The 24,520-nt window shown below is 41.7% G+C and overlaps 2 protein-coding genes across 3 annotated transcripts; one reads left to right on the forward strand and one right to left on the reverse strand.

The window, feature by feature from the left end:
• The first annotated feature begins 4,690 nt into the window (after positions 1-4,690).
• Positions 4,691-21,516, forward strand: LOC113290563 (probable acyl-activating enzyme 12, peroxisomal). The gene is made up of 4 exons (XM_026540153.1): positions 4,691-4,888; positions 5,012-6,473; positions 11,788-11,860; positions 21,432-21,516. Exons 1-4 carry the CDS (start codon positions 4,691-4,693, stop codon positions 21,514-21,516), a joined length of 1,818 nt encoding a protein of 605 aa, XP_026395938.1.
• Positions 21,457-22,910, reverse strand: LOC113285496 (long-chain-alcohol O-fatty-acyltransferase-like). 2 transcript variants are annotated; one of them, XM_026534372.1, is made up of 2 exons: positions 22,787-22,910; positions 21,457-22,231 (listed from the first exon to the last, which is right to left on the reverse strand). In XM_026534372.1, exons 1-2 carry the CDS (start codon positions 22,815-22,817, stop codon positions 21,660-21,662), a joined length of 603 nt encoding a protein of 200 aa, XP_026390157.1. In that variant the 5' UTR covers positions 22,818-22,910; the 3' UTR covers positions 21,457-21,659. The 2 variants fall into 2 exon arrangements, with proteins under 2 accessions (XP_026390157.1, XP_026390156.1); XM_026534371.1 differs by having other exon boundaries at positions 22,376-22,910.
• Positions 22,911-24,520: the final 1,610 nt, after the last annotated feature.

Genomic DNA, 24,520 nt, shown 5'->3' on the forward strand with positions numbered 1-24,520 from the left:
AATTGATGTTTGTTGTTTTAGGATTTGGATGTCTTCTTTACGATGTGGAAGATAATATAAATGATAGAATGCGGTGTAGAGAGATGAAAGATTGAAAGATCTTTTCTTAGGGCTTTGGATGTCTTCTTATATAAATCTCTTAAAGTTAGGATTTATAATCCTTCCGAGATCGTATTTTCTTGAAATAAAAGTCAATTTGGTGTTCAAATATGTCCCAAAACAGTGTCAGGTTCGGCTAATACCTTGCCAACCTTTCCCGGCCGAACCTGAGAAGTGAAATTTATGCCAGGTGGTTCTCAGGTTCGGCTGACTCGATTAGATCACTTTCAAGCCTAACATCTCTCTGTAAACACTTCGAAAATATTGATTTATAGGCTCTAGGTTCGGCTAGCTCGTGCTGATGAGTTATCAGCCGAACCTTCTTTCTGCAGACTCAAATCTTTCGATCTTATTTTAGCCATAACCTTTTCGTCCGATGTCGGAATGACCTCATTCTTTGTTCGTTGTGTTTGTCTTTTCATTCTCTTGAATTTGAAGATAAGATCTCCTTGATTTTAATGAGTTGAATTCGGAACTTGGTATTCTCCATCAGTAGACTTCACTTTCTTAACACTTTTTGTAATTTCCACTTTTTTTGTTTGATTCATCCTATGAAAAGGATGCACAATAGAAAACATATGTATTAAAAAGCCTAACCCCTAATGTGTATGAATTTAGGTGTTTTATGGAAAATCAGTAATATGTTCGGTTGATATGATTTTTTCAATATGATCCGAAACCTGGAAAAATATATGGTTCGGCTGATATAATATTTAGAGTGAAAACCGAACCTAACTTTCAAGAGAAGGTTCGGCTTGTAATGAAAATTTCTCATTAGCCGAACATTTAACTACTAAGTAGGTCGGAAGTTACAAACTATAAGTTCGGCCAATAACTATTGTATTTCGAGCAAGTCGAACTATTCATCTTTTGTAGTATACAAGTTAGGTTCGGCTGATAATTTCAAGCCGAACCTATCTCTGGTTCGCCGAACTTGGGTGAAAAAATCAATTTTTTGATGATTTCAACCTACACAAATGAAATTAAACATAACCTGGAAGTATACTTGTGTATTGTTAGCATTGGGTTTCTCATCGTTGTATTCATCTTCTGGATTTGGCTCATAAATCTACAAGTTTTTCCTCTCTTCCCCTTCTTCTTCTCCAAAAAAACCTAACTTATGTTTGTTCTTCCCCAAAAATTATCATCAACACAAACTTTTGTAACTTAATTATCTTAATTAATAACTAATCATCTACATTAAACACTAATCAAAATTATTCATTATTATAACACTAATACTGAAAGGGTAAATTTGTCATTACCAAAAATATTTGGTTAAGGGGCTATTGGATTTACTATTTCCAACCCGTTTTTGTCATTATTCAGTATGCCCTGAAATTTTCTAGTATGCCCTGAAACAGGTTCAAAAAATAGCCCCCAAGAAATTTTGGTCTTAGTTAGCGCAATCTTTAGCCCATCCAGATTTCTAAATCTTGAATCATGTTCCCGTCGCTGGTCCGCTTACTGCAGCAGGGAGCGATCGAGAGAGAATGGATGAGTTTGGTCATGATAGTAGTAGTGATGTGTTAGGGAAGTTCGTGAACTCTTTTTTAACAGTTTCTCCATCCCTAAACTTACTGTTATTTCATCTCTTGAAACGTACTAAAAGGCTTTCCAAGGCTTGTTGCTGCTATTTTTCTGTTTTTCCCCATCTTATTATGGGAGTAGGTTTTGTCTATCAGTGCTCCCTTTAAATTGTGACGCCAACCACCTCAAGTGGGTCCCTGAGATGAAACAAAGAGTCGTGATCCTAGTTAGTAAGTTCGCGAATGATTCGCGAATCATTCGCGAATTTTTCCGTATCACGAATTTTACCGTTTTATTCGCGTACGTTTGCAATTCCGAACCCAAGTCGCGTATTATGTGGCATTCCCGGATTATTCGCGAATCGTTCACGAATTTTACGTATCCCGAATGATACGTCCGCTTAATTCGCCATAAATTCTTTAGCTTTTACTTTTCAAAGACTCCATTTTTTGGGATTTACTGCCTCCCGAGCATACACGACCGAATATTAGACGTGTTGTAATTTTTATGAAACAAAAACGACTGAAGAGATTTGAAGGTGAGGTGAGAGAGATCTCAAACTCACTAACCAAGCATCTAAACCACCATACGACGTCCTCTTAGATAACTAATGTTGTATCTATTATTAATATCATCATATTAAGTTTATTTTTCCTTTAAGTAACTCACACATATGCATAAAAATTGGTCTATGACCTTATAAATACAAATTATTTGTTATATATAGATACCGAATTTTCAGAGCCGAACTCACATTTATAAATCGAATTATACACGTACGTATGCCGTTCCGAATTACTGACGAATCACGTCCCGTTGACCGAATTTTGGACCGAATCTGGATTTTACAAAACCGTATAATACTCGTACGTTTGCCGTTCCGTACGTTTGCCGAATCCCGAATTGCTAACTAGGGTCGTGATCTTGTTCAGGGATTTGCTAGATGTGTGTTTATTGCGTTATTATTTCTGTTATTTATTTATTTTGAAATACGAGATATAGATTAAAAAAAAAAAAAAAAAAGAGTACAAATGTACAAGAGTTACAAATAGGGGTCTAAGATCAACTGCTATTAGAAGGAAGAAACAAGTTACTCATGCAACACCAGCACGAACTCATGGTGCTTGCCAAATGAACTGACTATTCCAATTGCCAATCCAGAGGCTAAAATTAAGCACTAGATCTGGATGGAAAACTTTCTCCAAGCAAAAACAGTGGTTCGATGCTGCAGGCTAGTTGATAACTCTGGGTACGTATATTTATTTATATATCTTTCGCCTAATTAATAATAGTACGTATACAGATAGGTACAAGATGGCCACAATGAAGACGCTATGAATGAAGTCGTGACGCGCAACTTGAATCACTAGCAAATTATAGGGACAATGCAGGCATTAGATGCAAGGCGGTAGAGTTGCCTCTAACTGAGGGATACAAATGTGGGAGCTGGCACTACAAAACAAAAGGCTTCTTGGAACGGCTAAAAAGCGTCCCAAGAGGCCCAAATCCGTCCCAAAAAGATATTAGTGACGTTTTTCTGACCGTTCCATGTTCCACCGTCACTAATACTATTTGGTCGTCATTTCTTTTAGGAACGGTCATATTATTGCCTTAATTTAAAATTTTGATCACTAATAGGGACGAGTACTCCATGAGCGTCCCAAATAACCCTCTTTAGGAACGGTTTTGAAAAACAGTCCGTCCCTAAAAGCTACTTATTTTGTAGTGTGGGGAGTCTGGGACTACAAACAGACTGGATCTTGTCAAATCAGAGATCACACCCTGACACCTAGGGCCATTTCGACATTACTCACCTAAAGGACCGTGTACCTGCAGGTAACATAAAACCTGTTACTATCAGCCATGATCTCTACGAGTCGTGACCAAGTCATTTTCGTATGATATATGGTTTCAACCATATTTGGCTGTACAGTCTGCCAACTTATACCAGTTGTAATTATATGCATCCCATAAGCATAACGAATGAATTGAGCTTAGATTGATTTACATTTCATAATTTCGTCTTATAATAAGATATGTTTTAAATATTTATGTAAGACATTTATTGGATCATCTGCATCCAATCCCTCGGATGTTGGATTGGATGCAGATGTTAAAATTGAAATCCTCCTCCAATTGGATGCGGATGACTCTTCGATACCTACCGACACTAAAGGCACCAGAGTGTTAGGTTGGTTTAAGATGACAGCTTCAGCTCCATTCGAATCAATGCTCTCACATGGCTCATTCCACATTTATTTTTATGCAATCTTCAGACGAAGTATGTTTCAGAGAATCCTTTTGGGGTTAATTAGTGGTGGGCGATATTCTCATTTATTATGAAAACTCCACCAGTAGAGGACCACTTCCTGAAAAAGGAAAAAAAAATAAATTAAGAAGAAAAAAGATAAACAACCAATAGACATTTCAAAATCCAAAGAGATACTTGAAAAGGATGATGACTTTCAAGAAAATCCATCAAACAAGGATGCATGGAATTTACACTCACTCTCGCTCTGAATATTCCAAACATTCCTGACTTGTGTTCTTTTTTAAGCACTGCTGAAAGCATAAACAAAATCCCAATGAACACATAAATCTCAATGAAGACATAAACAAAGTCTGACTGAAGCTAACTGGAATTATAGGGAAATCAATGCCCGACACAGCCGGGGCCGAACATACCTTTCCTTAATTTAAGACCCGGACCCGACGTACTTTATAAATACAAATGAAAATCATAAACTCGTAGTTGAATATCTGGGACCTTAAGCAATTTATTTACAGCTATTTTCCTAGGAGAAATTAAACTCACTCGAGATTTGTCAGCATCCAAAGATAAATTAAAAATACACAAATCAGTGTTCAAACTCAACAGAACTAATTTTAACAGTGTTATATACATACACGTTGTTCCCCCTATTTATATTCATGTTTTCTCTCAGCTTTTCGTCAAACTCTAACCAAACACCAATACTAGTATACCATTTCTGTGTTGCTCTGAAATATTTTAACTACTTGTCCTTTCTATAGTATCCTTAATTATTTTCGTCTTAATTAAATGGATACATTCCAAAAATGTCACACAAACTATACCCCTCTCACTCCTCTGACATTCTTGCCAAGAGCTGCGTCAGTTTATCGTGATCGTATCTCTGTCATCTATGGTCATATCCATTTCACTTGGGGACAAACTTATGAACGATGCCTCCGCCTAGCTTGCTCTCTCCGCACACTAAATATTGGCAAGAATGATGTGGTAAGCAGTGTTTATAATCATGATGTTATACAGATGAGATAGAGATGTAATTATATATCCATATACTGATAAATTTTACTAAACATTGATTATACTGGAACTGTTGTTGGTTAAAATTTTCAGGTATCTGTGCTAGCACCTAACATTCCAGCTCTTTATGAGATGCATTTTGGTGTACCCATGGCTGGAGCTGTATTGAATGCAATAAATACAAGGCTTGATGCCAATAATATTGCAACGATTCTCAAGCACTCAGAAGCCAAAGTATTTTTTGTCGATTATCAGTATGCTCCGGTGGCAAGTGAAGCTATGAGACTACTTTGTGACTCACGTGGAAGAAAAGTTTCTCAATCGTCGATACCACTAGTAATCGTGATCGATGATGTTGATTCACCAAAAGGAATACGATTAGGTGAGCTTGAATATGAAAATTTGTTATCAAATGGAAACCCTAATTATGTACCATTTAGTGATCAAATACTGGATGAATGGGATCCGATTACACTGAATTATACATCTGGAACCACATCCGCACCAAAAGGAGTCGTGTATAGTCATCGAGGTTCTTACCTGAGTACCAAAAGTCTAATTTTACAATGGGAGATGAAAAGTGAGCCAGTTTATCTTTGGTCGCTTCCTATGTTTCATTGTAACGGCTGGACCTTCACTTGGGGAGTTGCAGCACGAGGAGGAACTAATGTTTGCATTCGTAATGCCTGCGCTGAGGAAATGTGCCATGCCATCACAGAACATAAAGTTACACATATGTGCGGTGCCCCAATTATATTCAGTATTCTTTTAGAGGGAAACTCTAATTCTCTAATCCTAAACCATCCTGTTGAAGTTCTTATAGGGGGTGCACCACCACCACCATCCATACTAGAGAAGATTGAAAAATTAGGGTTTCATGTAACACATGCTTATGGTCTAACCGAAGCAACAGGACCAGCATTAATTTGTGAATGGCAAACAAAATGGAACCTATTACCAATTAATGAGCAGTCAAAATTGAAAGCAAGACAGGGTATTAGTGTTCTTTCTCTTGCAGAGATTGATGTGAAAGATTTGGAAACAATGGTGAGTGTACCAAGAGATGGAAAATCGGTGGGAGAAATCGTTATACGGGGAAGTAGTATTATGAAAGGTTATTTAAAAGATGAAGAAGCAACACGGAAGGCTTTCAAAAATGGCTGGTTTCTCACCGGTGATATTGGTGTTATACATCCAGATGGGTATTTCGAAATTAAAGATAGGTCAAAAGATGTTATAATCTCAGGGGGAGAAAATATTAGTAGTATTGAAGTTGAGGCGGTATTATATCGACACCCTAATATTTTAGAAGCTGCTGTTGTTGCCATGGCTCATCCGTTCTTCGGCGAAACTCCTTGTGCTTTTATTACAACGAGATTAAAATCTGTTACCAAGAAAGAAGAAACTAAGAAAGAAAGAGAGATTATTGAATTTTGCAGAAAATCTCTTCCTCATTTTATGGTTCCTAAAAAGATTGTGTTCTTGAAAGAACTTCCCAAGAACGCGACAGGGAAAATTCAGAAATTTGAATTGCGGGCTTTGGCAAAAACTTACAGCCCACCACCACCTACATCTTCATCAACGCCGCCGGTTAAGAGTATTGATCAGCAAACAACAACTCGGCGCCGTTATGTACCTAACGATCATCATCAACATCCTAAGCTTAAACAAGTTCTCGCTATTTCTCGTCTCTAATCACTCATTATTCTTTTCAGTTTGCATCCGTGTAATTTTAATTCCATTAAGGGCATTCCTATGGGTTGGACAAATTCAAAGTTTGTTCATTTTGATCCCACTATGGAATGTACAAACCAAGAAAATGGATGTTCAAATGAACAGATCTGTTCATTTGAATATTGAGTCACCCCAACAGATGCGCGACTAGGATAATAGCGCGCTATCCCAAATAACGCTGGCGTCAATAGCGATGACGCCCACGTTCTCCCCTATGTCACATATTCTCTCTCCAAAACATGATTATTATAATTATGGTTTATTTTTTATTATTTATTTTATTAATTAAATAATATGTGGGACCAAACTCTTATTAGTTTATATAAATAAAATCATTAATAGGACCCAACTCTTATTAGTATATGTTAATAAAATCAATAGTGGGATCCTAAAATATCAGATTTGTTCATTTTACCTAGTTTCCCATAGTGGAGAATGCAGTTTGTTCATCCACATGGCCCAACAAATTTTTATTTTTGTTCATTGCCATAGGAACTGCTCTAAGCATGGTATTGTAGACTATGCATCGATTCCAATATATTAGCAACAAAAAAGCTTACTTTTGAAGTGTGATCCATATGTAAACCACCATCCCCGCAACATCATAAAATGCCAAATAACAGAAATAAATAAAAGTATGTCAGAAACCTTATTCTCATATCATTGATTTATGTATGTTTCACGGGTTGACAATACATCGATGTATAACTTTTTTTTTACCTAAATCATGGTATTAAAGTCAAAAACAGTAATTACAAGTGATTAATATAAAACTTCTAAATATCTAAAAAAATTAATAGAAATGGGCAATACACTTGTATAAGTAGTTCATTCAACAGGATTAAAAAGCCTGCCCCCGATGCGTAGCACGGATTTCTTGCTACACAATTGTCAACCTTTAATTTGCAATCCTACCACAGTTCATCTAGAAATCTGCCGTTTGGTGATTACTTACAAATTGATTAAATTAGAAACTAAGTACAATGTAGCACAATATTTACAATGGTTCCACGTTGGCCATGGGTGATCGTAAGTCTATCCCGTGAGCTATATCCAACAGTGAGGACCGAAATTCTATCACTACGACAGATATTGAGCTCGGTTGGTCCAGGTGTGACCCTTGTGTGTATATATTTCACCATCAAACACGTGTATATAGGAAGATACGTGGAAAGCATGCAGGTCAATGCATCAAAACACGATGTACTGTGGAACACCAAATAACTCCCGAAGAGTTACTTTATCTCATCCCCAAAAGGAGCTAAGATCAACGGTGAAGAGAAAGTTAGCTGACACGGATGTGACAGGGTCAGAAGACACTTGTCTGACACGAGCAGGCGCCTCAACTACCCGCATTAAACACTCTGAGCAGTATACGTGTCGATCAACCCGTGGAACGAACGAGGATGGCTCTGCGTGATCAAGTGATGAACGAAGACCTCCACGTGACGGACACGAAGCACAAGAAGATAAGGTTTCAACGGCCCTCAGAGATGGATCCCACACTCTAACCCTATAAATACCCCCTCTCCACCAAGAGTGAGGGGATCGGAAAAATCAAGGAGAGAATGAGAGAGAATAATTGCGAGTGTAAGTCTTTTACAATAGATAGACAGATGTAAACTCCAAAGTCATTCGACTATCCCTGTAACCCTCAAGTATATAGTGAAACAACAAACCCCGTGGACGTAGGCCTTAGTGCTGAACCATGTAAATCCCCGTCTTATTTACATTTCAGAACTTTATATTTACCTAGCGCTCCATGAGTTTTACTTTTATGCTTCGCTTTCTTTATCTTACCCTGCGTAAACGCCCCCCGCAAGGTTATTAGATGAGGCTATGATAAACCCGAAGGTTTTGAGCCAAGGAATCAATGCCATTGTATTATCAGTGCGAACATTATTTGTGAACATATAGATGTATTCGTGATTTACGTGTTCACAATTTGGCGCTAGAAACAGGGACTTCGTCCCGGTAAAAGATTTATCTTATCCTGTGATTTCATAATTAAATTAGCATATGATTGCTCTGCTTCATTACCTCTGAAAGTATTTATCTTTTGTTAACTTTACCATGTTCAAAAACGCACCCGTTATCTTCGGTAGTTCCGGCAGTATCGTCGTTTACTGGTTAAAAGAGTTATTACTAGATCCACGGATTTACATCTTTTTAGATCTCGTACGGACCTATCTTTCCGTTGGGTTTTCGTAAGTTTTCAAAGGATTTACGTGCAGTTTTAAGAGGGATCTTCTCGCGTTTCATCGTACTTTCAATGAATCCGCAATTTTAATAAGAATTTAATCCATATATTTTAACTCATGTTTTAATCAAATGAGCTTCCTTAAGAGTTCTCTGTGTCCCTCGGGCAGTTTTTCCCTGTCTTGGAATTAGGTATTTTCGCAAACTTACCCGATCCGCACGGATATTTCTTTTTCTCGCTGTTTGAAATTCCTTTGTGCAGAAAGATGCAAGAAGTAGGAAAATCCAAACCCACGTCAAAGGAAGCACCGAGGACAACCCCGGTCATCACCCGGATCAAGCAGAAAGGAGACAAAGCTAAAATGACCAGTCAGAGGCAAGACACTGCGGAAATCACTTCGCCTATGAACGCTAACTCCGTTGCAGCCGCGGCCCTCAGAGCAGTGGCAACAAAATATAGTACGACAGCGGCAGTCCCGAGGAATACGGAAGCCATGAAAACTCTGGCTACGTATCAATTTCACCAACCAAAAGAAAGGGTGGACGAATCCAGAACATACCAACCCGCGCATCCGCCAACCTTCGGAATGCCATCAACAAACGAGCAGAATCAAACTGTGCCGGCGGCTCTAACACCGCAGATGGGCACTCCGCCCGATCTGGAAATGCCAACAATCGAAGCTGAACCTCCCCCACCTTTAGTGCAAACCATAGAAGAAGGCGGCACAATGTCCTTAATAGCACGAGCTGGGACTCCCAATCAAGGGTCGAACCAATCAGACCGATTGATGGCCGAACTTGAAGAATTGAAGAAAATCCAGAAGGTTTACGCGGATGCTGTGGCTTTGTTGGCCAGAGAAAACCAGGATTTAAAAGACCGGATTGCCTTAAGCACAAAGACGAGCCAACAACTCGAGGAAGCAAATTCAAAGGCACCAGAACCAAACCGAGACCGAAGAGTCATCGTAGAAGCTGATGGAAACGCGTCCAGGGGAAATAGCGCATCTGACCCAGATTATAACGATGGAAGTGCAGCGGGAGAGTCAAGCTATCACGAGCAGAGGAGCGTAGGGCACCACCGTGCGATGGAAGATCTGCGTGATGAAATGATGGCAGAGATCAGGCAATTAAAAAGTAGACAAGGCGGGGGAAGGTTAGAAGAGGTCATGAGAGAGGCTAACTCCACGCCCTTAACTCATCGCCTAGCCAACACCCCTATTCCGCTCAAGTGCCCTGTCCCGACATTCGAATGCTATGACGGATCCAATGATCCCGCTGCACACATTCGGTATTATAACCGTGTCCTGGCTAGATGGAGTCAAAACGACGCAGTACTCTGTAGATACTTCTCATCGAGTCTGAAGGATCGACATTGTCTTGGTTTGATAATCTGCCGCTAGACTCCATCCACTCCTACGACCAACTCGCAGAAAAGTTCTTAAGAACTTACATGTACAACAAGGCTGTTAATACTGGAATGGATAAGCTCTTTTCACTAGAAATCGGCTATAAGGAAACCACGAGGGAATACACCAACTGATGGCACAAGGTCTGCCAAGCCATAGGAAGTGTGGACCCGGTGGTAAGTATCAACTGCTACAAGTGGGGATTAGACCGAATGAGTCCACTCTTTGTTGAGATTCATGGAAGCGTGCCTAAGACAGAGGGGGATCTTCGAATAATTATTGAAAAGCACGCTCGTCTTAAAGAAATCCAGCGTGAAAACCCGAGGGCGTACCCGCAAAGGCCTCACCGTACAAATTCCACAGAACAAACCACGGGTGCCAAAAGGAATTTCTCAGTGGAACGACCTCATGAAGATAGGAAAGAACGAAGGGACGAACGGCGAAAAGACGATCGGAAGTTAGAAGATCAAGTTTACACAAAGCTCAATGCTAGCTATGCTCGGATCCTGCGAGAAATCAAAGGAAGGGAAAATCTGGAATGGCCATGGTCTAAGGGAAAACAACCCCCAAGAACCGAGAAGTTCAAAGATTACTGTGAATACCTCTGTTTCAACGGACACCAGACCGAAAAATGTAAAAACCTCAAAATAATGATCCAAAAATTGATTGATGCTGGCGAGCTCAAACATTACATACGAAAGGATGTCGCCGAGGATAGATCTAAACGAACCAAGCCAGTCCAACTTCCAGAAGGGAACATCACAATCAACACCATCTCGTGTTCTGAAGCCGCAGGGACTTCACTCACAACACAGATAGGAAAGAGGTTATGGAAGCAGTTCGAGGACCGATGCGAATCGTATAAGATCGATGGGATAGAGGTGGACGAACATGAAGAGTGGATGGACTCACCTATTATCTTCGATGCTAAAGATATCGAAGAAGATATGGAAGACCATAACGACCCCCTGGTCGTCACACTACCCGTGGCTGGATGTAACCTTAAAAAGATCCTCATAGACGGGGTAAGCTCAGTGAACGTTCTATTCTACGATGCATTCAAACGAATGAAGCTCCATGAAGAACAGATAATGACTTCTTATTACACCATCTACGGATTTAATGGAGCACCCACGAATCCATTGGGAGACATCGTGTTGCAGGTTGACGCCGGACCCATGAAAGTAGAAACACGGTTCAGCGTAGTGGACGCCCCATCCCCCTACAACGCCATTATTGTACGAAAATGGTTACATAAACTCAAGGGAGTGGCGGCAACGTACTACCAATATCTCAGATTCTCTACACCTGAGGGAGTAATGGAAATCAAGGGAAATCGGGTCTCTGCAAGAGAGTGCCAAGCCACTCAGGATCGCATCAACAACGAACATGAAAAGCAACAAAAAACCCGAAGACTTAAAAGTAAAGAAGCTGCGAAAGAGAAGGCCATAGACCTGTTCCTCAAAGAAACTACTGGAAGGGATTTGACCAAAGATGATAATGTCCTGAACACAGAAACAAGTACTTCAGCAGTCAACGAGGAACAGAAACATACCAAGTACCAATCAAAGAACGTCCCAGTCCTCGGGGATCCGAAGCCGATGTTCACGCCAGTATATCCCGTAAAAGAAATCAAAATAGGAACGGAAGAAAACCCGAAGATGATCAAAGTAGGGACCATAATGGACGAAAAAGAGAAGATTCTGACCAAGTTACTTAAAGAATACGCAGATGTATTCGCCTGGAAATTAGGAGATATGCCTGGGATTGACCCAAAAATAATCCAACACGAGCTGCGCATCAAACCAGGCACCCATTTCAGACAGAAAATAAGAAAAGTTGCGCCGGAATATCATAAGGCAGTGGAAAAAGAACTTCGAAAACTACTAGACGCAGGTTTCATCAAGGAGGTCAAGTACCCTACGTGGATCTCCAATATGGTCGTCGTTCCTAAGAAAAATGGGGGGTTAGGATATGCATCGATTTCACTAACCTCAACAAAGCATGTCCAAAGGATAGCTATCCATTGCCAAGCATAGATCAGCTGGTAGAAGCAGTAGAAGGATATGAAGAACTGTCATTCATGGATGGACATTCTGGCTACAACCAAGTGGCCCTGGCAGAAGAGGATCAGCCACACACAGCGTTCTACACACCACATGGTCTTTATTGCTACACTAGAATGCCTTTCGGACTTCGAAACGCAGGGGCAACATACCAAAGAATGGTCGATGCTATCTTCAGGCCATGGATCGGAAGTACCTTAGAAGTCTACGTTGACGATATGCTCGTCAAAAGCAAGCTGCGCAAAGATCACCACAAGGATCTGAGAGACATCTTCGAAGCAATGAGGAAACACATGAAAGTAAATCCAGAGAAATGTACTTTCGGTGTCACCTCAGGAAATTCCTCGGGTATTTGGTAACAAAAAGGGGCATCGAGGTAGACCCAGTGAAGATTCAGGCCATAGTAGAAATGCCATCCCCAAAGAATTTAAAAGAAGTTCAGAAGCTCAATGGGTCCATAGCAGCCTTGGGCAGATTTATTGCCCGATCTTCGGACAAATGCAGACATTTCTTCAATATTCTCAAAAAAGGGAGCAAGTTTGAATGGACCGCAGAATGCGAAGAAGCCTTCCAAAAAATCAAAGAACACCTAGCTTCGATTCCGATCCTGCAGAAGCCGGATCCTGATGAGGTTTTGGCATTATACATAGCAGCAACGAAGACGCAGTCAGCGCAGTGTTGGTCAAAACCAATACGAAGATAGAACAACCTATCTATTACGTCAGTAAGACCCTCAATTCTGCGGAAAGGAACTACACAAAGATCGAACAGCTTATCCTAGCATTGGTATGGGCTACTCAAAAGCTGAGAACCTACTTCCTAACTCACTTCGTCCGGGTCCCATGCAAAGCACCACTGGAAGCAGTCCTCAAAAGCGCGGGAAAAGTGGGCAGAATAGCCAAGTGGAACACCCACCTGGACCAATTCAACATCATTCATGAAATTCAACATTCTCGAAAATCCCAAGTTTTGGCGGATTTCTTAGCAGACCTTCCCCTGGACAACGACGATGAGATTAAGGGAATACCAGAAGCCGAGGAAGAAAGCAAGGATCCAATGGATATCCTCGAACCCTCGAGTCAAAGACAATGGGAAGTCTTCGTCGACGGTTCCAAAAATAAGGAAGGAGCAGGAATAGGCATTGTCATCACCACCCCAACCGGAGAAAGGATTGTACAGGCACTCAGGTTAGAATTCAAAGAGCATACCAACAACATCGTCGAATACGAGGCAGTCGTACATGCCCTCCGTATAATAATAGAGATGGAGTACCGACGTAAGACTAACAAGTGATTCACAGCTTGTCATACGGCAAATAGGGCTCGAGTACAACGTGTACGATGACACCCTCTCAGCTTACATGGCCTTGGTCCAAACATTGGCGTCACAAATTCCGAACATCAAGTTCCGGCACTTACAGAAGGGATCTCAGGCACGCAGATGCCCTGGCATATATATCATCCATGCTGAAGGACGAAAGCATCGAAGCTATTAAAATAACAAGGGTATACGAGCCTTCGATTACACCTCAATTCTCCTTCGCTACCAATCAAGATACAGTGGAAGAAAATACCGAAGACCAGGTAGGAGAGGACATCCATAACGATTTTGACGAAGAAGATATCCTGTCAAGAGCAAATCAAGACGAAGACTTCAGCAACGAAGATGATTGGAGAACGGTGATCCATGCGTTTCTCGAAAAGGGAAGTTTACCCGCGGACCATAAACAGGCTAGGAAAATACTCTCCAAAAGGAAGATATGATCTTCGGGATGGGGTCCTGTACAAGAAATCCTTCCTCGGACCGTTACTACGTTGCTTATCTCGAAAAGAGGGGCACCGAATTCTAAATGACATCCATTATGGGACGCAGGGAATCATAGCGGTATGAGATCACTAGCCGACAAAGCCAAAACGCAAGGATATTACTGGCCCACGATGATACAGGATGCCGCAAGAATGTCCCGACGTGGAAGAATGTCAGCGTTTCGCCAAAAAGATACACGCGCCAGCAACAATGTTAAATTCTGTAGATAGCCCGTGGCCATTCGCAAAATGGGGCATAGATATCGTCGGGCCTTTCATCGAAGGATCAGGGAAAAGGCGATTTTTGATAGTAGCCACGGACTACTTCAGTAAATGGGTGGAAGCTAAAGCCTTAGCCAGGATCAGAGACGTGGATGTGTTTACTTTCATATTCCAGAACATCATCTGCAGGTTCGGCATACCAGCAGAAATCGTATCCGATAATGGTAAGCAATTACAAGGGAAAAACATAGACATGCTCTTCGATGCTTTCAAAATAAGGAAGAACAAATCCACCCCTATATACCCTCAAAGCAACGGACAAGCGGAAGCCACCAACAAGACCCTCGCCCTTATCCTCAAAAAACAATTAGACGAACATAAGGGGCGGTGGTGTGAACAGTTACACAATGTGTTATGGGCATACAGGACAACGCGAAGATCTGCCACTGGGGAATCCCCGTTTCTCCTCACTTATGGAGCTGAAGCAGTCATCCCTACAGAGATACTCATGCCAACCACAAAGACCGAAGCGTGGGAGAAAAATCTCACAACAGACATGATGTTAGAGAGATTGGACGACCTAGAAGAAAGAAGGGAAGCAGCATTGCAGAAGATGGAAAATTACCAACGAAGACTTGCAAGGGAGTACAACAAAAAGGTAAAGCTTCGGAATTTTGTAGAGGGGAAGTATGTGTTGAGAACAATCCCACAGTATCAACGAGAGAAGAGATGGGGAAAGTTAGCACCTACGTGGGGAGGACCTTTTATAATACACGATATTGCGGGAAGCGGTTCCTACTACCTTCGTAATCTGAAAGGCGAGGTCCTCCGGCATCCTTGGAATGCTAAGTGGCTCAAACCATACTTCCCATAGGGGCAACGCAGCCTTGCAACTGCGTGAAGGTACCAGAAGAAGAAGGGAGCGTGACCACTCTACATGTTTCTATCTCTGGACGAGGAATTGCAGGCCTCAACCTATCAATCAAACAAGCTTTCTATATATCAAGTAACTAAACCTATCGACAATATTGGGGAAAGTAGTTAATCTACAATCTCTCAGGGCTCCCCCGTCAGTGTCCATAAGTGTAAGACCAGGGGGAAGGCACCCAGCAGAAAGAGATACCCAACCAATCTTAAGGCAACGGGTCGACGGAATGGGTGTATGTAAATATTTTAACCCCATATCCTAGAACGTTGCCTCGGCCCCCACCGTCTGGGAATCCTCTGGCCCAGGATTCGCCAGGGGGTGACAGGTCTCAAGACGATCACGAAGGTACCTCCCTTCAGTATCGCACCCAAACACTTAAAACACTTTGATTTGTAATGTCTTTCCTTACAATGCTTAAAATAAAAACAAACCAACATTGCAGGTATATCAAGAAAAGATCCATTTCATAAAGGATGATTACAAAAAGCGGAAGACCAATTCAAGGAAGAATACACATCAAAAATATTCTTTTTACATGATACTAGCAAAATCTAATGGAAGGATATGATGCCACGGTCTCTACAAAAAGTTGCGGTCTCTACTAGATGATGCCGCCCCATCAGCAGGATTGTTCCGAAGACTTGAAGGGACGCCCACCAGATGAGGGTCCCGAGGAGCCAGGCAAGGCAGCAGGTACTGGACGACGCGGATAGTTCTTCACGAGGCCATGCTCGGTCTTCAGGCCAAGCTCTATCTTCTCCAACATCTTGTTCGTCTCCTCAGCCAATTGACACCGAGCCTTGTGCATAATAACTGTCGTCCGCTGCTGGGCTTGGGATAACAACGAAGATAGACGATTCACTTCGTTAGAAGCAGCCAACGGCCTCCTCGCGGGATGCCGCCAAACTCTTGAAGTGATTAGTCTGTTCTTCCTGCCGCGCTAAGGAAGATTGAGCCTTTTCAAACTTTTCATTTGCAACACGGAGTTGTCCCTCGAGCTCTGAAAAGACAACACCAGGGAGTTAGCACAGAAAAGACACAGTCACACTCGATGAAATAGGGTTATACCTTCGACACAAGCCGAAGCCTCTTCATACTCATTAACAACCGCATCTCGCGCTTCATCAAGATGGTCATATTCCGCTGATAGTTTCTTATAATCTAGTTGAAGGTTGGTGAGAGTAAATTGACAGGCATCTAGTTCTACCTGCTTCATCGAATCCATGTGACGAAGATGGTTGACTTCGTTGTTTATCTCTGATACCCCTTTGCTAAGTCTATACATACACACTTCAAGATTTCTCTCAGACTCAGCATGGCGAGCTACTTCAGCACGGGACGCGGCAAGGGCCTTGCTTAGAGCCCCAACTTCGGCACGGGCATCGTCCCTTTCCCTGGCTAGACAACATGCTATCCTTAACTCCTGGAAAAGGGAGGGATCGAGCCTTTCGTAATTCCTCTTCCAGAAGTTGTATCTTAGACTCCAACAACGAAGCACGCTCACGGGATTCCCGCAGATTCTCACGTGTCCACAGCAGTGTACCATTGAACAAAGCACGGTCGTGATTATACAGATTCTGCATATCAACTATCTGAACATGCCTTGCGCCATACCTCAGCCCGAGCGTCCCACTTTTTGGCTTCGCTCTTAATTTTCTCGACCAACTCTTTGATACGAGATTTTGCCGTGCCCTTTCGTTTCGAAGCCATATCAGCTCGGGGACGCCACCCACTGGAGATAGGGTGGGGAGACTCAGACAGAACAACTAAGTAATAGAGACACACTGGCGAGAGAAAAAGAGGAAAAAGAACCAAACCTGTGAAAGCTGAAACTTGGCCGCGAGTCTGCTCTAATTCGGCGCGAACGGCAGCAAGCTCTGAACGAAGACCAGCCTCCGCTTCACCCAGCCTTTCTTTTCTTTAAGGCTTTTCTTCAGCTCTTCTATTTCCACCTCAGCCGCAGATAATTCCTTTTCTCTGTGACGAAGCTTAGCCTCCAGCTTCAAAGATTTGCTTTAAAGAACTGATACAGCACGTGGTTACAATGCTCACTCCTCATCATCTACACATTAAGACAACAAACATTATTTCACCGAAGGATTCGATCATCACGAAGAGATATGTACGAAGACTTACCTCCAAGACACGCTGCTGAGGAAAACCATATTGGTACCCATCGGCTATGGCCATCATATCCGCAACAGAAGTAGGAGGCTCCGATACAAGGGTAGTTTCGGGAACACTCAAGTTTTTCCCCCAGGCCTCAGATACCCGGCCTTGGAAGATAGTTCCATCATACGACGGGTGTACGCATCGGAATCCTTTTCACCAGTAACCACCGGAGCAGGATGAGGGACGAACCAGACTCTTTTCTTGAGCCAATCCATTATGGCGTCTTCACCCTCAGATGTCGGCGAATAAGGGAAATCCGCGGAAGGCGAGTCAATCACCGACTTCCCCTTCTGATATGGCCCCTTCAGCACAAGTTTCGGCATCGACATGCGCACCATGATCATCCGCGCCCCCGTCTCGAACAACAACGTCTTCCTTACCAGCACCCCGAGCACATCCCAATCATCATTGGGGGAAAGTAGAGAGAAGTCTTCAGGAAAATCGAGCATCATCGAAGAATTCCCTGCGGAATAAACCCGGTCAAAAGAAAACTCTTGAGAAAGGGTGGGGAGAGTCTCCGCAGCATCACCAGAGGGACAGAAATATCACCAATAACACCGCCGTCAGCTACCGCGGCATTTTTCTCATCATCATCAACACGAACCTCCTCCTCGGCATTGAGAGGGGAAGTATCAGTACGTTCTTCCCCATCCGTAATCTCATCCTCGGCAAACTCTTCGTTTACCGGACTGGTAACTTCTTCATGAACCTCAGCCTCACCCATCACAATGGTAGAAGACTGCTTCGGCCTGATCTTTTTCTTCTTCGACACCTGAAAACCAACACATTCCACAAAAAGAGTTTTTTCCCTGAACAGTTGGACTTTTAAAGGAGGAGAAGCGCGGCTAGAATCCGCGTACCTTGACAGTAGGAACACCCTTCGATGGAAGTATAGCACCAGAACCTTCCTCCTCGTCTCCTTCAACAACGTCGAGGGCATAAGGAAAGTTCATGCCTTCGAAGTTTAAACGCCAGGGACAGAAATCTCCATAACGAGCAGGAGGAGATTCACGTGGCCTGCTACTCGCAGAAGGACGCCAACCGCGCGGACCAGGAATCCAACCGTACGCCCAAGGACCAACAATTTCAATAACAGTAGCGTGCCACTCATAATCATGGTCACGCTTGATCCTCTCACGTGCTGGAAAAAGTTTCCGCTGACTAGACCCCTCGGTGCCTGGAACATACTTCAGTTTGGCATCGCTAACCTCACTTAACAGACGAATTTCGCCCCGAGGAGCAGCGAGATTCCGGAGGCTAACACTCCACGGTTTACGATTCCTACTATTAACGTAATCACCGAAGGAATTGTTGAAGTTTTCCGGAGTATACCATTCCCTCTCCACGGGATTTGGAACGTAACACGTCATCGTCGTCTCCCCTTACTCCGCAGATAACACTCCCTTAGTGCACGGAGATAATTCCCCGATAATTGCGACACAGAACGACTGTGAGTATTGGTGGAAGATCCTTCACGACCAGCAAGCACATCGTAATAAAAGGAGTCACCATACTTGTACAACGGCAGCATAAGACCAGCCTCGAAGGCTCCAACCGTAGTCAACAAGTGAAACTCATCAAACTGATACTTTGAGATGAGCTCATAAGTAATATCATCCTCAGGGGCATAGAAACGAACATCGAAGGCTTGAAGCTCATGCTTTTCCTTGAAAACTTCGAGATCAATATGTTTAAACGTTACTTTTTTCTTGCTGACCGAAACGCTGCGTATCGAGGGCAGCCTCATCCTCCTCCGCGGGATCGGATGAACCAATGAAAGCCTCGGAAGCTTTTCTCTTTAAAGAAGGATTTTTAGTAGATTCAGCCCTCGGGACACCACCCTTTGTATTCTTCCCTTTGAAAGAAATTATAGGGGGGCGGCAGAGGATGCTGCTCGGATACTACAGAACGCAGAGGAGGAACATCAAAAGCGACAGCACGAGGAGGTGCCTGCGTACTCCTAACTTCATCACGAGGACGAGGCACCGCACGATCGACAGCACTTCGAGACCCGGAAGGATTTTTCGAAGGACCCTCTTCCCTAGGAGAAGAGGCCTTCGCCCCAGAAGAAGAAACTCTAATACCACGAAGATCATTGTGAGACTCTCTGCGCGGAGGGGATCTCGATAGACCAGCACCCGGAGTTGATAAGGAAGCCGCGGACGGTCAGACATGGCTGCGAAAAGATAAACCATAAACAAGTTAGAAACAAACACAAGGACAACATCAAAAAACCACATAAATAACAATCACCTCAGAAAGCACAGAAACCCTAAAACTTACATGCTCGAAATTCCCTAAAACCCTAACCTCAAAACCTAATCAATACAAGTAAAACAATGGCCTCCTTGATTTGAGACGAAGAACAGGGGCAAACTAGCATGCAAGCATTAAAAAGGTTCTTCATCACAAACAAGGGTCGACAGCAAGAGAAATAGGAAGCTACGATATGATCAACAACAGAAAATTTACAAATCAACATAGCTTAAAACAGTGGAAACAAAGAAAAGAAAACTTACCAGCAGAAACAGCAGCAGAAAGAACAAATCAGAAATAAAGAAGAAGCAAGCGTAATTAATGCTAAGGCAGGGAGAATTTAAGGGCTGAAGAACAAAGAATGAAGACTGACAGAGAAGGAAATAAATTTGTAGGGAGAATGAAATTAATTCTCTTTCTCTCCTTAATATATCCGAAATAAAGAAAAGGAAATTAATGGAGAAATGGGAAACGTGCCCATTAAATGAGCAGTTAATGCACGAATAAGAGACGTGCCCAAGTATCTAAGAGAAGTTATTAGGAGAGATGGAAGAATATGCAACGATTGTTTTCTTCAATGCACCCACTAAACATTCAAGCCCGAAGAAAAGGGGCAAATTGTGTGTACATATTTCACCATCAAACACGTGTATATAGGAAGATACGTGGAAAGCATGCAGGACAATACATTAAAACACGATGTACTGCGGAACACCAAATAACTCCCGAAGAGTTACTTTATCTCATCCCCAAAAGGAGCTAAGATCAACGGTGAAGAGAAAGTTAGCTGACACGGATGTGACAGGGGCAGAAGACACTTGTCTGACACGAGCAGGCGCCTCAACTAACCGCATTAAACACTCTGAGCAGTATACGTGTCGATCAACCCGTGGAACGAACGAGGATGGCTCTGCGTGATCAAGTGATGAACGAAGACCTCCACGTGACGGACACGAAACACAAGAAGATAAGGTTTCAACGGCCCTCAGAGATGGATCCCACACTCTAACCCTATAAATACCCCCTCTCCACCAAGAGTGAGGGGATCAGGAAAATCAGGGAGAGAAGGAGAGAGAATAATTGCGAGTGTAAGTCTTTTACAATAGATAGACAGATGTAAACTCCAAAGTCATTCCACTATCCCTGTAACCCTCAAGTATATAGTGAAACAACAAACCCCGTGGACGTAGGCCTTAGTGCTGAACCACGTAAATCCTCGTCTTATTTACATTTCAGCACTTTATATTTACCTAGCGCTCCATGAGTTTTACTTTTATGCTTCGCTTTCTTTATCTTCCCCTGCATAAACGCCCCCCACAAAATTATTAGATGAGGCTATGATAAACCCGAAGGTTTTGAGCCAAGAAATCAATACCATTGTATTATCAATGCGAACATTTTTTGTGAACATATAGATGTCTTCGTGATTTACGTGTTCACAACCCTCCCCTTGCTCACAAAGTCACACAAGATGGAGGTATCATTTTCACAGTGATTTTAGATAGTCCGTCAATTTCACCGAAAAACTGACACATAAATGGCGGGTCCTACCCGTCTTGGGAAAAACAGGAAGCATGCTTCTGTGTTTGGCTGTGACTAACCAGTTTCTAAGGAGTTTGAATAGGTGGTCTGTCAAGAGTTTTTGTTTCGCAATTAATATGTATGAGAGTGTGTAATTCAGAACCGTTATGTGTGGTGTAGTTTCATCTATTGTTTTTCTTTCAGATTTTTCACCACAATGCAAACGCAGTTCACAATCCAACAACAGTTAGGTGAATACATGATAATTCATCCAACAACAGTTCGATAAATGCATAATAATTCATCCTACTTTGACAATAAATAAAAGGAGAAATTAGCAAAAAAACATTAACAAAAAAAATTCTACCGCATGACCCTGTGGCATATAGTAATTAACAGAAAAACATTATGCATGCCTGATCATTGAGGCTACTAAATAACCCCATATGACACATTTGTTTCCGTTTCATGCATATGGGATGCATTCAAATAAGAGCGCACTATGGGGTCCACTAGGACATTATGAAGAAGCTTGGTGAAATTGGCCATCTCCTCCATCACCAGGACCCGAAACTTAAACTTTTCAAGAAAAGGGAACAACAACCAAAAGCTAGAACATACAAGAAATCCATTCGTCAACAGTATGGAAAACAACTGATTTAGTTGCCACTTCCCGTTCAGAGACTTCTTCACTTTCATCTCGACAGCCAGGCAAATCCCATTTAGAATAAAGAAAACCAATACATCCCAGCAAGGTTGTTTTCGAAAAACATAGAAGATCAATAGTTCATGCATTAAACCCGAGACGAAAAATGTCACTATTATGGCTACGTATAAACCCCAACTCCTCCGAATAATATGTCGTACAGGTTCATGCACAAAAGATCGTAGAATACTTGATACCATTAAGTTCCATCTCCTACCCCAAAAGTCTTGAAATGATGTTGATAAGAAGAAATAGTTGCCAAATGGTGGATCAACATCTATGCCGAAAAGGTTCCTTGCTAGGGCAGCATAAATGACGAGAGTTAGGTCAGTGCTTAAGTACAGATGAAAAAGATAAAGAAAATTTATAATCATGAAGTTTGGGTTGTTTTGATATTGATTGTAATACCCAAACGAATAAAATACTAGTCCTAGAAGAACACCTTCTAGTACATAACAATGCATCCCGTGCATATGTTGACGAGTACATGATGGTACTGTTGATCGGTTAGATTGTTTAACCTTGATTGGTAAACAAGTGATGCCAATAAAACGTAAAAAGGTCATTGGTGATGGTGATGAAGATGACACAGGTGTTGGATCAGATGAAAGAGGACCCTTATCAAATGAGAAGAGAACAAGCTTAAAGTTAGCAAGCCAACTTATTAAAAACCCTGTTCCCGTGGTAAGATGGAAAGAAGAGAGTTTAAGAGGAATGATTGTAAATATGTATATAATTGGTAAGATAGAAAGAAGCCTTGGAAATCCTTTTGGGGTGTTTCGAGAGATGAAATAACAGTAAGTTATGGATAGAAAAATTGTTAAGCAAATGTTCACAAACCTCCCAAACTCACCACTACTTCCATCATGACCAAACTCATCCATTCTCTCTCGATCTTATGTCTTGCCCTCAGGATGAATTAGGTAAGGTATCTATCTAAATCATACCGACATGACATCCATTTTGTTTGCTTCAGTTTTCAGTTGATAGTGTATTGCGCACCTTGGAGTTGAACTTATAAGCTTATTTAAATTCAGTATCTGATAAGCTGTTGCACCCGTATACTACTAATTATTAGTGAAAGAGACATAAATCTACACAGGGTTAATTAAAAACGCAATAAACACACATCTTAGCTACCCCTGAACAAGATCATGACTCTTTATTGCATCTCAGTGGCCCCCGGTTGAGGTAGTTAGCGTTACGATTTAAGAAGAATAAGTGTAATATAGTTATAAGTGTAAATTACGAGTTCATTTGACTTTTTATTTTTTTCTCCGGATCACAAAAATAGTAAGCGTTTATACTAAATGATGAGCTTTCGTATTACTTTAATCTGTAATGGATCAAAAACTTTTTTTTGGTGAATATAGGAAAAAAAAAACCATTTGACCCTAGAGCGTAAATGTCTAAGCTCCGTCCCTGATGCGATTGGACTGGTGCCTGCTCCATTTTCTTATATCAGTTGTGTTTTAGACCGGTGTTTTAGACCGGTAATATGTAGTCTATATACCCTTTCCTAGAGAGCGCCAGTAGAACAACTGACAAAACTTCCCTTGTTCTTAATGTATTTGTTGTGCTTGTCTTTTTGGGTTTTTGGATTTTGTTGAGAGCTTGTTCATCTTGCTTTTGTTAGGTTGTTCGTTTGTAGCTCTTGAGTTTGTTTTCCTACTACGTCTTTAATCTGTTTTTGAACTTTGCCCATCAAAAAAAAGAAAAGAAGAATGCCCTTTTTCTTAAGAAACTCAACAATTCATCCATACAATGACCTAGGAAATATACGTCTATCCTACTACACTCCTTAATTCACCAAACAACTCACTGAAAGTTTGCACCGAGTGTAGGTAACAAAGTTTTTTATTAGATAGATCGAATATTTTCTTCAGTAGAAGTCTACAAGATTGACATGTCTGCTTATACACTTTTTTGAGTAAATCAATGCCGGATGTAGACTTCTACTTTCAGTAATAACCTACCATGATTATCGATCAGAAAAAAAAACCCTACCATGATTATTGATCTGTATTGAAATTAATACTGTCGTGAGTACGTATGGACTACATTCGGCCAGATGATTGCAATAGCCTGTTTTGCAAAATTAAGGCGGGGGTGCGTACTATTTCTACATTTACTAACAACCTACCAGGATTAAATTCGAGGGGACAGGAAGCATTTATACAGGAATATACAGTGGTAAAGTCACCGATCACCTGGTGATGATACCAGCATCAAAAAGATTTACCGATCAAAAAAAAAAACAAAACAAAAAAAAAAATGTACCTGTGTCCGACTAACATCAACTGGAAGCTAGCATGCTACAATTGCACTGGCCATGCATACATGTTTCTGGTTTGTTCTCTGGCTAAACTTCTTACTGCACCAAACAAGTCATTGAAGTTAAACACGTGACAGATCGATGTAGTTTTATAAGACCAAGTGAAAATGGTTTCTTGTGTAAAAATGCTTGAGATGTCGACAGGCATGCTTATATACTTAATGTTGAATGTTTTTGCAGAATTGCAGGTTGCCGTTGGAGTAAATGTGGGATATCAACGACTAGTAATATAGTACTATCAGTATGTATGGA

The sequence above is a fragment of the Papaver somniferum genome, chromosome 6 (genome assembly GCF_003573695.1).
Source record: "Papaver somniferum cultivar HN1 chromosome 6, ASM357369v1, whole genome shotgun sequence".
NCBI lineage: Eukaryota > Viridiplantae > Streptophyta > Magnoliopsida > Ranunculales > Papaveraceae > Papaver > Papaver somniferum.

Coding starts and splice junctions, on each gene's coding strand:
- LOC113290563 (XM_026540153.1), top strand. CDS start 4,691: ATGGATACATTCCAAAAATGTCACACAAACTATACCCCTCTCACTCCT. Junction 6,474..11,787: donor GGCTTTGGCAAAAACTTACA/GCCCACCACCAC, acceptor CAAGTACTTCAG/CAGTCAACGAGGAACAGAAA. Junction 11,861..21,431: donor CTCGGGGATCCGAAGCCGAT/GTTCACGCCAGT, acceptor TTTTTCTTTCAG/ATTTTTCACCACAATGCAAA.
- LOC113285496 (XM_026534371.1), bottom strand. CDS start 22,817: ATGGATGAGTTTGGTCATGATGGAAGTAGTGGTGAGTTTGGGAGGTTT. Junction 22,232..22,375: donor GCATTGTTATGTACTAGAAG/GTGTTCTTCTAG, acceptor ATGCTGCCCTAG/CAAGGAACCTTTTCGGCATA.